This window comes from Haliotis cracherodii, unplaced genomic scaffold (genome assembly GCF_022045235.1).
Source record: "Haliotis cracherodii isolate W230 unplaced genomic scaffold, xgHalCrac1.p SCAF_17, whole genome shotgun sequence".
Taxonomy (NCBI): Eukaryota; Metazoa; Mollusca; class Gastropoda; order Lepetellida; family Haliotidae; genus Haliotis; species Haliotis cracherodii.
In genome coordinates this window covers 29746838-29761366 of record NW_027266272.1, presented here as the reverse complement: position 1 = coordinate 29761366, position 14529 = coordinate 29746838, and the positions used below count along the sequence as shown (strand labels likewise).

At 37.5% G+C, this 14529-nt stretch overlaps 1 protein-coding gene across 1 annotated transcript in view; it reads left to right on the top strand.

The window, feature by feature from the left end:
- The first annotated feature begins 216 nt into the window (after positions 1-216).
- Positions 217-14529, top strand: part of LOC139465051 (ferroportin-like) — a 34648-nt gene continuing 20335 nt past the window's right edge. Inside the window, exon 1 of the mRNA XM_071246745.1 lies at positions 217-422. Coding sequence (XP_071102846.1) covers positions 419-422 — 4 coding nt within the window. The 5' untranslated portion in view covers positions 217-418. The remainder of the gene's footprint in view (positions 423-14529) is intronic.

Sequence of the window (14529 nt, the reverse complement as noted above, 5' to 3'; positions counted from 1 at the left end):
TGGAAAGAACCTTTAATTATGAGAAGCAAGAAAATATGCCAAAAGCAAACAATGCAGTAAATATTGCCAAAATGGAACTGCTAACTGGCACTGTCTGTATACATGTGCATGTGGCATGAGAAGAACGTGCGATGTCAGAGGAAGGGAGATAACTCTAATGTTTACATCTAGTTGTTCACCTGGTCAGCTGGATTCGGTAACAACCGCCCTCTGTTGGCGACAAGGAACATAAGTTGTTCCCACCTAATCTATTGTCAATTGATCTAGATATAATGGTACACAGTTCGCGGCCTGCCTTGGTGATAATACGGCATATAGTGTTATTGTTTGACACGTGACCTGCACGTGCCATCTTCGCACGGTCGCTTGCAGTTGCACTTGCACCTTCGACGATTGACTCTTTGTTGACGTATTAAATATGGGTAAGTATGGTAGCCTAACCGCAAAACAAAACAAAACAAACACGATCCCGCAAGGCGATATCGTACAAATACATACGCAACACGAAACATGCAAATTCTGATAGTCCTTGGGCTGCCTGGTATATATTATATAGGCCTTCGAGGGGTAACTGACGAGAAGCCGAAGGTTACCCGGGTCGGGTTGGTCCACAGAATAACACGGGCCCATTAACAACAAAACTCCAAAAAAAGCATGTCCAATGCATTTACGCTCAATTCATTTGATTCTATATTTTTTAAAGGGAAGTGTTGCCCAATCGTTGAATCGGACAGTTTTTACCCAACTTCAGGCCTACCCAGGTCGGATAGGGTAATTTAGGGTACCGGGTCGTAAATTTGGACTCGTCGCAGCCCTACTGCCTGTTATAGAAAGCGACATGCATATTATCAGTTGATTATTTGATCAGTTAATAGGCAATAATGACAGTATTGTTTACAGTAAATTACACATGATAGTATTTAGTTTCATAAAATGCATTTACAAATATTTTTTTTTTATATATTTATAACTGACTCTCTCATTCTATTACTACTCTTGCTGGATTCAGTGAGGCAATACAATGTTTGTACAGAGAGCTACTGTTCTAGGGCTGGGACACGTTACTTGTGTCAGCTATGTCCTGAATAAGACCCAGGTACCCACAGGACTACCCAGACCCATAGTTTGTCACTTGATGTATTATTAAATGACAATAACAAAAAACTCCATGGTTACACTCTAATGTCTGCATTTCTTTCTGACTATGCATACATTCCTTCTGACTTAGATATGTTTGAATAAAGATACAGCTTCAGTCAACTTCAGTGTATGCATGATATGATCGTTTGATATCAATATCTGAATCTTTTGCCAGGGCTACGGTAAAACTTTTTCCAACCGGACATTTCATACCCAACTCTTGAGACCTACAGTGAGTTCCCGCATAGGGTCGTGGGCTCGTGGCCACAGCGGTTCGGGTAGTCAGGTAGTAAATTTGGAATTGTCCAAGCCCTATGCTGTTGGCAGTGATGGCAGTGTCTAGATCTGTCATATTTTGTTATCATAATATATGTATTTACATGTATTATTTGGGATCAATACATACCCCAACAGCTGCTACATGATCTACAGACAGGCGTCATATAGCTGGAATATTGCTGAGTGCTCGTTTAACAACAAACAACATCTACAAACATAAAACAACACACATGAGTTCCCAATTTTCAGGCATGCTATTCATGTTAATGTAAGTGTGGTTTCAACAACACTGAAAGTGTTTGTGCACTGTCACAATCACATGTAATCGAATATGAAGCAGATACTTCGTCCCATGTTGAAGATAGGCAATAATACTGTTTATTCTCATTTAAGCTGTTGAGCACTTGAATGGTTGTCCTGAAATTTGACATGTTGTTTTCTCGAAACCCTGCGACCCCGACACAACCCTTTCTGGATTCACTTTGTTCTCCAATCGTCCACAAGTAGCCCAAGTACTTATGCACTCAGAACAAAGCTTTGAGAACATGGCCAGGAATGGTTCTGTGAGGCCTAAACATAGGACATATAAAAACACTATGTTTCTAGAGGAACTAACAATGTAACGTATTACTTTATGTGCATCTGTCACTTGCTCATCACTGTTTAGAGAACCTTAAATTCACTTTGAATATGACCTTGAGCATATTCCTGAAGAAATGTGATGTTGTCAGTGTGGTTCATCCTATCCCCAGCTAGCCCCACCTCAAATCTCTTCTGTAGGAGGTTCAATCTTTGTCTTCATTAGACCACCACTGAATTCCGGTGGGCTAGTTGTGTCCCTTAGTTGTGCCAGGATCTGCAAATCCTGGGTTTGAAGACTGGTTCATTCATTAGTTCATGCCACCAGCCAATACATGGGAAACTACAACAAAACATGTCAGCTGAAACTGAACTGTAGATGTGATAGAAAAATCTCAAATATTTATAACTTTACGTTAAAAAAAATAATATATATATATGTTTTCTGAAGACATTGTTCTTACAAATGTATTCTTTGGTGGGTTTGGATCCCAGATTCCTTCTGATTATGATTCTTGGTTTGTCAGCACCATACCCGTACCTGTGGGTTTCACCAAAGTGGTAAACGTCAAAGACCTGCATCATGTGGAGCTTTCTTCCCCCTGTAATCTCAAACACAGTGAAGAGAAGCACTGTTTGCACAAGCTTTAACCTCCTCTCTTGTATATTTAGCTCCACTGACATGAATGTCCACTTAACAAGAGTCAATATTTTAGATATTGGTCTGTTATCATGTGCCTATGGACATTTTGTAGAAGAATTAGTCTCCAATATCCCATGCTTGTTGAAAGTAACTTAGAGCCTACTAGAGACGTGGCGACTTTGCCTATTGTGTTCATCGTGTCCCTATGGCATGGGTCAATGTGCATTCTTTCAGTCACTGGTTACCCTGGTGTGGAAACTTTATTATTGACATACTGAAGTGATATTGCTGTAATATTGCTAACCATGCCAATAAGCACCATGTACTCACTCATGAAAATGGAGGTCACACTGAAATGGCAACTATGAATTCAACATTTTCATTCCAGTTTTCAGACCCATGAAGACCCGGGTTAGAATAGGTCTTCAGCAACCTATGCTTGCCATAGGAGGTGACTATGCTTGTGAAAGAGGTGACAAACGGGATCAGGTGGCCAGGCTCGCTCACTTGGTTGATTCACGTCATTGTATCCCTATTGCCTAGATCAATGCTCATGATGTGAATCTCTGGATTGTGATCAATGTCATATAGTTGGAATATTGCTGAGTGTGGAGGTAAACAACAAAGAAACCAACTTTCCAGTTTTCCATATCATTACTACTCTAGCACAATATTATTTACAACCTCCTGAATTATCCCTGTCCACTTGCTAGAATACTACATTGCCTGAGATAGAATCGACAATTTACTTACCTATATTTCCCATCCAATATCACTTGAAATAGGGACATACGCTTGAAGTAAATAAGATGTAATACATGAGGGAATTAATAAACACTGTCCCATGCATGAGCATCTTGTCTGTGAGACGGCCGGTCTGTATGGTTATACCTGTGGTTTAGACGCAGACAGAGCTAGGCCTTGTGACTATGTGACCTCCCTCTTGCAAATCGGGTCATTGACAATTTTTCTCAACTCATGTTTGGTCACATTCTCTTGGGGCTCTCCACTTGTGTACCTCCGAGCTACAGAGACGCTGAGTGTTTGCGTCAAATTACCCAGTCAATTTTAGTTGTGTACAAATATGCATGGAAAATGAAAAAGACCCATAGTACAATTTACAGTGCTTAATTACCAAATGTGGCCTTTTAATATGTTTCATCTAGCATGGCTTTATTTCTTTTCTTGTCTTAATTGCTGCATGAATTCAGGTATCTCGTCTACTGTAGCAGCGATAAAAACTAACAGTTTTAGTCTACTAGTCCTTTTAATGATATATACTTAAAAGGGGCAAATTTCTGCTTGTTCTTATGTTACCTAAACTATTGGTCAGTTTGGCAAGGATAACAGGACTAGTGTCAAATTCTAAGGATGATTTGGTGGATAATGCACAAAAGCACTACATCTTACACATTGGAACTTGTCATGTTATGTCATGGCTGTCCTGAGCTTATGTATTTGACATGCGATATACACTTGGGGTAGCACATGAACAGATGCAATTTAGAAGTCACCTGAAACCACATTTTATGTAGAAATATTTTTTAAAATGCACTTATTAGTTCATTTACAGATTTTACACATGGTGGGGTAGATCACTTCAGTTATTTCAACTATTCCACTGCTCATGTCAAACAAGTGTTTCATGTGTAACATGTCTAAATGTCAGGCAAGAAGAGGCATTGTCTTCCAGATTTTCAGTTGTCTTGCAACTCTCTCATCTGTGTAGAGTAATGCAGTCTTTACATGTTAGGCAACATTTTCATTTTCAGTTCATGTATTTGTGCACAATTTCTTCCCAAATAATCTGACTTCTCAAAACAACTTTATACCACATGAAATAAAGAAGGGATGAGCTTCACAAATTGATTTTCAATTTTATTTTGACTAATCCAAACAAATAATGCTAAATGGTCAGCGAAAAATCTATAAACAAAAGGCCTGTTGATGTATGCAGTAGTAGAAGACAATATTGTAATAGTGAATAGTATGTTGCAATAGTATGATAAGTAACTTTGCATTTCAAATTTTTTATTTGACTTGATGCAATATCAGTGGTCCAGTGGAAGAGTGTCTGCCTGAATAACAGAAGGTCCGAGGTTCAATCGCCCGGCTGCATCATACCAGTGGATGTTAAGATATGTTGTACTTGATGTTAAAAGATGTACTGTTGTTACCCTGCTGGGTGCTTGACAATAAGGGGGGCTAAAACAAGGACTTGTTGGCTTGTAGTCAGTATACTGTGTCAGTATAAGAGGGGTAGCTGCGTTAAACTGCATCATGGTATCTCAGTGGGCTAGTGCTAAGAAAAAAACACTGGCATTAGTCTGGACTAGTTCAAGCAAACACACAGATAGACACACACACATGCATGCATGCATTCACATCGCTATATGAGTGCTATCATCTAAAACGCAACATTAAACCCCATTCACTTCACCTGACCTACTAGATTGCCAGGGCAGTTGTAAGGGAGGTAACTCTGATTATGGAAAGATATATATGTAAGTGTGTCACTTTAAGACATTTTGTTTTCTAATAAAAATAAGGGAGGAATTGCTTTGAGTAGAGAAGTTGATTATAACTAGATATTGGGCCAAAATAGAATAAGTACTAAATTTTCTTAGTGGATCACATAAATCAACAGTTAATGTACATGGATGGCATCAACAGGTTTTCAACAATAACATTTATATATATATATATATATAAGATAATGCCTCTAGCTTGCCTTACATTTAATAAGATTTAGATGAAACTGTATGAATCAATTTATTGTGACCTTTTACATTGTTTTACGAATGTAAGTGACTTGTTTTAGGAAATATTTCTTGAAAATTCATTGACTTAATGTCGAATATAGAAGCATTGGTGTCAAAGACTACTGAAACTGTTGAGGGATGGTAGTGTATATAGCCTTGTGGTTGAAATACATGCTTGTCATGGTGAAGACCTGAGTTCAGTTCCCAAAATGGGTTATGAAATCTAATGCATATTCCTTATGTCCCGTGAGCGAAATGTTTTTACATATTCTTTCTTATTCTCTTTCCAACTGCTTTACATCTCAATGAAAAAAATAATTGCATGGCAAGACAAATGTTAATAATGATTTAAAAGCTAATGGGGTCCTCTTCTTGCCCAATAGTGAGTGAGTGAGTATGGTTTTACGCTGCTTTTAGCAATATTCAAGCGATATCACGGCGAGGGGATACCAGAAATGGGCTTCACACAATGTACCCATGTGGGGAATCGAACCCGGGTCTTTGGCGTGACGAGCGAACGCTTTAACCACTAGGCTACCCGACTGCCCCCTTCTGCCCAATGAAACTCCAGTACACTGAAGAAGAGATGTGTAGAAAATCAAAGGTCATATCCAACTGGTCTGCAGCTCATTTCAGACTAGTGGTTATGTTAAATAACTTGATTTTTTAGGAAAACATTTTACGAGTCTGTCAAGACTATGCTTGTCTCGGAGTAACGGACAGGTGGTCATGTCTATACCTCAGAAAGTGTTTCTAAGCCATCACAATATGAAATTGTCATAACCAAAAGGTTTTTTTGTGACATTAATATATTTGTGGTGCATAAAAATCAGCCCATGCTTAACTTTTGGTGATGAGCTTTAGATAACATGATGACACTGAACACAGGAGTCGATCTCCCAGACCCTAGTGAAAAAAGTATAACAAAGGAGTTCAACTCAAGGCTAGAATATTTTGGCAAGTCTAGATTGCCTCAGCCTGAATTTAGCATTATTCTGGGCTCCATTTGGATATTTGTATTTATTTGGTAGATATATAATTTTAGATAAGACAACTTTATTTCTGGGACTAAATGTCAGTCTTTGAACACAGTTACTTTGATCTTGAACTTTAGTTACCGTCATTTCAGATCATGTTGCATGCCCCAACTCAGGAAACTGATATCTATCCCCAAGATTGTTGTTTCTTGTTTAATACAACATTTCCATTTAACAGACATAACAGAGAAGATCAGTTTGGATGTAAAAATAAATACACCAACAAGTTTGTTAAGCCCACATGTCAGACTTGATCATGTTCTGGGATTACATGATGTCTGAGAGAATTAGCACTGGCTTGCTACCCTGAGTTGTTGCCAAGCCTAGATGAATTACAAAGTTGCACTGGCTTGCTACCCTTAGGTGTTGCCAAGCCTAGATGAATTACAAAGTTTCAAGGCATAAGTGTTTTTGTTGTTTCTTGGTTTTTAGGATCCAAAGTTTGGATGAAAAATGTTGAATGAAATCAGATTATTTTGAAGAACATTTTTTCTTCTTCAATCAGAACATTCCACAGCCTGATAAATATCAGTAATAAAACAAGCTCTAAATGTAAATCACTATGGTAACTCATTGAACTGTCATTCAAAGAAACTCCCAGCTTGCAAATTGCTTTCATTACATTATTTTGTATTTCACCCCCTCTGTCTACCACTAAGCATTGAAGAAAGAACTATTATAATATGAATTTGTTTGGCAGTTTTCGTTTTTGTTTAGCTCAGTCCTTTATTTTGTTACTGCAGTGATTGGGTATTTGGTCGGATTAAAATGTGTTGTGTTGTATTCTCCCCAGGGAGCTGAGAATGCACTATTGACTCACACTGATCCTTGACCCTGGTTAATGTTAATTTTGTAGCACTATGAATAGATTTAAGGGTATGAAAACAGTTCATGATAAATATGCATTATTTTATAGCATAAATTCTATGAAACATGATTTGTGAGCTTATTTAATTGTAAGCTTATGACATTACATTTATAAGCTCATAACATAACAAAACCTAACCTTTAAATGACTCTAAACAAAATTGAAATACACCCCCATAAACCCCCCTGTCCTGACCCTCCCAAATACACATCCAATGATCCTTTTACGTTCTCTGTAGGCCTAGGGATCTGGAATCCCGGGACATGTCAAACCCTTTATAGTTTGCTTTAGAACCCAGGGAAGAGAGCCACAATCTCAGACAACTATGACTACGCAGCGCACAGACAGTATTTGGCTAAGTGGTGCAAGTCAGGGAAATGTGTTTGGCATCGGAATCGACAATCCTGTGTATAATGATGATGATGGCTCTAGTTCTGCTGTGATTGAGGTGTTGTGTTTAAATTCTTCCACTTCACCTGTTGGAGTTGTTGCAAATCAAAATGCTGAACCGCTTCAGGCTAATTCTGGGGTTAGACTTGCCAAACAAACAGCCGAGGAGGGAGTTTTAAAGAGGCAGCGTTTGGATACTCCTGATGAAGATGGAGATTTGAGTTATCAAAAAAAACGTGAGTTATAAAGTTTGTTTATTGAGGGATTAAATAAGTTGGTAAATATGTCAACAGGATAAATTGAGGTTTTATTTCGACAGTGAAAAAATAGGGTTTATATGTAGGCCTAGTGAATACAATGCTTAGACTACTTTAATATTTGTTACTACGTTGACATTTTCATGAGTAGTGTGAACTATGTCTTGGCAACAGTTTGTACAATCTCTCATTAATATTGATAGAGCATGGCTTCACACAGCTTTTAGCAACAATATCACGGGGGGGTGGACACCAGAAATGGGCTTCACACATTTTGGGTGTTTAACTTGGTTAGAGTGATCAGATTGAAAATCCAGAAATATCAAATATAATAAAAGGGTTTCAATTTTACTTCTATTTATATGCCAGCTCTATATTTGATGTACTGGAGGAACTACAAAGACGCAAGAAAATGTTATCTTCAATTTTTAAAGCCACTGCAAGAAGTGACCATTCTTTGACTAAAGATAATGCATCAGCTTTACTTGTACTACTACTGCTACTAATAATATTGTCAATGCTAGAACAAGTTTAATGGATCAATAGTAAACAGTCCATAATTCATGAAATTAAAAATATGGTGGAAGTGGGTTAAAAGGAAATTAAGATTACTACTGCATTTAAAGTTGGCATGAATTTCCTCATGGATTGTTACAGTTGTGATCATGATCATAGAACAGGTCTAGTATGTTTCATCCTCGGCAATGCAGGGTATTTATGTCGTCATTGTTTTATGATATGTACTCTCATCCACTCACCACCACAGTTTTGTTTTAGTGATGTCACAATCTCTTATCTCTCTTATCACTGACCCAACACAAAATTTTGTAGGCATTGTGCAATTTCATGTTGTTTTATTAATCAAATTGGTATTAACAAGTTTGCATAATGGGGTTTCCTGATGTATTGACATTGCATAAATGATTTTGTTTATATTTTGGAATTATTTGTTTGTAAAGTTAATGTGTATAGTAGTGTAACCATGAAGATCTGGTTTAGCATAGGGCTTCAGCGTCCCGTGCTTGCCGTAAAATGTACTATGCTTGTCATAAGAGGCAACTTATGGGATCGGGTGGTCATACTCTTTGACTTAGTTGATGCATGTCATCGTATCCCAATTGCCTAGATCGATGCTCATGAAATCAATCACTTGATTGTCTGGTCCAGACTCAATTATTTACAGACTGACGTCATATATCTGGAGTGTTGCTGATTGTGGCATTTGAGAAACATATTTAACAAACACACTTTGCTGTGAAATTGCTGGAATGATGGCAAACCCAATAAAAGTGTTTTGATAAACCCAACTTACTGTTAAGTAAAAAAACATTTATTTTCTACCATCTTGGAATGAGGTTCAAAATTACTGGTAAAAAAAAAGGTCCAAGACATGACAATTCAGTAATAAATTTTAGCTGACCCATTTCACTAAACAAATACTAATAGTCATCAGGGTTGTGGTTATCAAACCATCAGTGACTGTGAGGGTCAATATATTGTACTTGAGTTTCTTATCATAGTCATATGACTAGGTTATGCATGGTCTGTGTGATTCTGATAACGTGTACGATAGAGTCAGGATAATGTCCAGATTTCTCACTAATATTATGTAATATGTTTGTATACATGAAATGTACAAATGTCAATTAGGAAGTAAAAAAGGAATTTTTACATTTTCTAAATTTTCTACGAACAATTACTTTTTGAACATCTTGCAAACATTTATTTCATGAAATATTAGGGAGTTAGGGTAGCCTTGTGGTTAAAGCGTTCTCTCGTCACGCTGAAGACCCTGGCTGGATTCCGCACAATGGTGCAATGTGTGAAGCACATTTCTAGTGTCGTATTGCTTGAATATTGCTAAAAGCGGCGTAACATCTTACTCACTGTTGAAATATTAATAATCATGCACGTTTATTTTTATTTGATCATTGCTTCAAAGATCAATATCATCAGTTGTCTAATGCTTTCTTTTTACAACTTCAGTACATTTTCATAGGTTAATTTTATGTTCTTTGCATCAAAATGATTAAATATCAATGTCATCAGTTTTGACCTCAAGGATGCCTTTATATGATTTCAATACATCTGGCACTTTTCATGTTCATAATGCGTGGAGTATCAACATATTTAGTGCTGACCTATGGCAACTTTTACAGTCTTTAGGCAAATAACATTTTAAAAGTACATAAATGAAAATCTGTTTCCTGTTATTTACATGGCTGTGCATCCTCATTGTTGACTGTTAAGCCCTAATGTATTTCTTACACATTTCATGATCATTGCAACAAGTGTCAGTATGTTCAGAGTGAACTCATGCCAGCCTTCCAGCTATTTGAAGTAATTTATTCTTGGAGAACATTAACACCTGTCGTTTTCATGTTAATAGCATCAAGGTGTGCATCTTCTTTGTTAATTGTGCAACACAACAGTGTTTTCACTTGTTAACCTGCAGTTGTCTTTTTGTTGTTTATCTCCTCTGATGCTGCGTGTTTATTGACGCAAGTCCACGATAATGCTTGGAATGGAAGCTAAACAAACAGTTTATTTACTGGACAAGCCAGATCTCATGTCAAAGCAGCCCCTTCTGCCGTCGAACGATGCGGAACACTTACGATGTCACGGAAACAGTGTTGAGCCCAAATAAAAACACAATACTACTGTCAAAAGGACATGCTTAGCTCTTTGTACATGGGTTTAAAAACACAAAATACTCTGATAGTTGTTAATGAAAAACCCTTGTTGTAATCTTTAACATGATACTGTAAATCTTTTTAAGACCAAAATAACGTAGAACACAATTAAGGCTTGTGTAGCGTTCTCTTTAATACGTTAAATGTTCATCAGCTTTCTTTGTTCAGTATCGTGGCAATGTATATTCATATATTTCATGCATATTTAAAGATCTATGATGCATATTAAATTAGAATGGTTATTTGTTCAGGAGTGAAAAGCACAAATTTTAAACAACGGGTCTGTTTGTTAGGATTAACTCATTGTTTGCTTTGTCAACACAGCAAGAATGTCAGTAAATTGGCTATTATGCAGATGTGGTCATCAGTTGTTGAGATTCTGCTTTTGAATAAAATGACATATTGACAAACAGGCCTCATTTTAGGGAAACTTTGTATTGATCAGTAGGGTAGATACGTAAAGTATGAGCTATGGATGTTTTTCTTCAGAATCAAATTCATGCTTCCAAAAATAAGATGCCATAATGGAAAAAAGGATGTTGCTGTTTGGTAGTATAATATTTATGCAAGTAGCTTAGTGATATGCCAGCCAGATTGCTTGCCCCACTAAGGCCCTGGTTAATACAAACATGTATCCTCTTACCTCATACCATCAATGAACCCGTAAAGATCCGGGGTAGAATAGGTCTTCAGCAACCCATGCTTGCCGTAAAAGGCGACTATGCTTGTCATGACTTAGTTGAGACATGTCATTGTATTCCAATTGCGTGGATAGATGCTCATGATATCAATCACTGGATTGTCTGGTCCAGACTTGATTATTTACAGACCGCCGTCATATAGCTGGAATATTGCTGAGTTAGGCGTTAAACAACAAACAAACAAACATACCATCAGTGGCAAACATAGCTGAGGTGGCTTTCCACTTGTTTATGTCTACATTCTTCTACATACTGGCTGGGTTCAAGATAAACCCTTGAACCAAGGGTGGCATTGGGCAAGCACACAAGATGACATAATAGTTAAAAGTTGCAGGTGAGGTTATATAGAAGTGAGCAGGTAATATACTGTCAGATGTAAAGCGTAATTCGCTGTTGTGGTGATTATGTCCCCTTCTCACAGATTTATCTTTCGAGTCCTTACGGATCGCCAACTTGTAGTCAATCGCAAGCATCCGTAAATAACTTGCTGGTATCCGTAAATAACTCATCACAACTCGTAACAACTCGCAGACACTCTTAAGGATCTGTGAAAGGAGAGGCAAATTCTTTGACATGTCAAAAATCATATTACGATTGTCCATGGATTGATTTTTTCGTAAATAACTCGTAACAATCCGTAAGTATCGTAAACCGCTCGCAACAACACGTAACCATCCGTAAACTACTCGCAAGAATCCGTAGTTGACTCGTAACAATTATTTTTACGATTTGTTACTGTTAGTTTACGATTTGTTTACGGATTATTTACGAATAATTACGAGTGCTTACGTGTTGTTTACAATTTTATTCGGGTCTTGTTACGATGGCTTTACGGATTGTTGCGAGTTATTACGATCATATTTCGTGTAGTTACGATTACTTTACGAATAGATACGTATACTTTACAGATTTTTACGTATTGTTTACGAATTGGGGAAAGGTATAAAAGCTACAGAATCAAACACTTCATTTTCAGTTGTATTAAGAAGTCATAGAAGTCACATCTCTGCATAACTACTCTACAATATCGGTCGAGGAACATCTGGTAGCTGCTTGGCCTCGTCCTCTTCCCTCTGGGCTAGTTGAAGGAGCAATTGTAGAAATTGTTGATATAACTGCAATCTGCTTCTCTCATATGCCATGCTGTCTCTCTCAGTTGTCGAATGATGATACATTAATTGAGATTTGCAGGATCTATATATTTTTTGGAAAAAAATTGTAAGGACTTGTAAGTACTCGTAACTAACTCGTAACGATTCTTAACAACACGTAAATAGGTCGTAACTAACACGTTAAAGCTTCATTGAATAGTAACATTCCGTAATATACTCCAAACAATCCGTAATATACTCGAAACAATCCGTAAAAAGCTCATAAGATGCCCGTAAGTTGCCCGTAGTTATCCGTGACAACTCGTAACAACTCATGGAAGTTTGACGTAAATACAGTGTAATAATCTGTAATAAACCGTAAATAGCTCATAATAACTCGTAACAACATTTAAATCGGACGTAAAAATGGCCAAATCGTAAGGATCCCTGAATTTGTGCGATCCGTAAGGACTCGAAAGAAAAATCTGTGTATGAGAAGGGGGCATTATGCCAAACGTTCAACTCAAAGTTGATGTAATAATTTACACCCATAGTAGAAAATGGAAAGCTAATCTGTGTATATATCAGAATGGAGGATTGGGAGACCCAGTAATTCCCTGAGTTTGGTTGCTACGTTGTTTCGGGATACACTGATCATGGGTTAGATTGTCCTAGTTTCACTCATATAATGATCCTTGGTTTGCCAGCTTTCCCATGCTTTGGGGTAAAATTTCAAACTTACATTACTTTTGTCCTTCTTCCAGTATTTGCTGCCACCATGATATTTACAACACGTTGGTGTATGGGCGTTGCAGACTCACATGACGTTGCTAATGAATAATTTGCATACTCGTATATGCAATGGTTCGATCAAGTGACAACTTGGAGATGCTGGGTTGCGGTATATACAATTTTACTTTATACAGGTAGATATACCGTATACATACAAAAGACACTATGTGCCAGGTCAGCACATAGTGGTAGTGGTTGTTGTCTTGGTGCCCAGGAGCACCCAGCCTAACCCTAGCTAGGCTAAGGGTAAGACCTTTCTCTCTCTCTTTCTCCTTGAGACTCTCTCTTTCTCTTTTTCTGATTTTCATCTCTGGATCCAGGCTTATATAGCCAAGGTCACCTGACATTGAGTAAGTCATAAATAAATGTAAACAATAATTCATCAGTGACATACTTGCACATCTCGTTCAGGATGACAGACAGTCGATGTACAATAAAATGGGGATTAACTGTTGGGATTATCATCTTATAAATAACGGCAATTGAGTGTTTCAAGGCATAAAGATGTTATGGCTCCAGGGTAATTAGCTTTGGAATTAAATGTTCATTCAGACAACGGTTATCGTAAATCAGTCGCTATGACAATATGACTGAAATACAGTTCGAAGCTGTTTCAATCTCATTGAAATCAGATCTCAGTTCTCACTATCGCTAAACAAAGATCTGAGGACATCCCATTACAGGTCATGTCAGAATGACCTTTCATCCGACCAATCAAAGCGTCGCTAACCAGATCATGAATGTGATAGTCGGAATGTGTTTTCTAATCATGCACCATTAACATTAACATGGGGTATTCCGAAAGACAGTTGCGGCTTGTACCACTGATTCCGTCAAAATTATCGTCTATCTCTCGCTTCTGTGGGATGAACATTTCAATAGATGAGGCGTTGCACAGTACATGGGAAGCACTGCCATACAATTGCAACCATATATTAGACATCCCGGAATGTTAGTTTTGTTCAGTTTTCAAAATTTTAATCGAGAACGTTGTCAACATATTTATCAAGTGTAGTCTGAAATGGAAGTCGCCAGGTTGAAAAGAATGCCGTCAAGTTTGAGAAAGCTGCTTTCTAATTGGCTGATGTCTACTTCTTGTTAGTCGTTTCAGTGTTTGGTCAAAGTTCGTGAAGATGTGAGAAATTCTCCTTTGGAGGTCACGTCAGGTGCACTTTCTAATAAGCCAATTAAAATCCTTGGTAAAGTGAAGTAGTCACACCAGCATAACTGATTTCTGTATCCTGAAAAAGAAATTTTGGTTTATTCAAAATTTTGGAAACGAGGTGGTAAAGAAAAG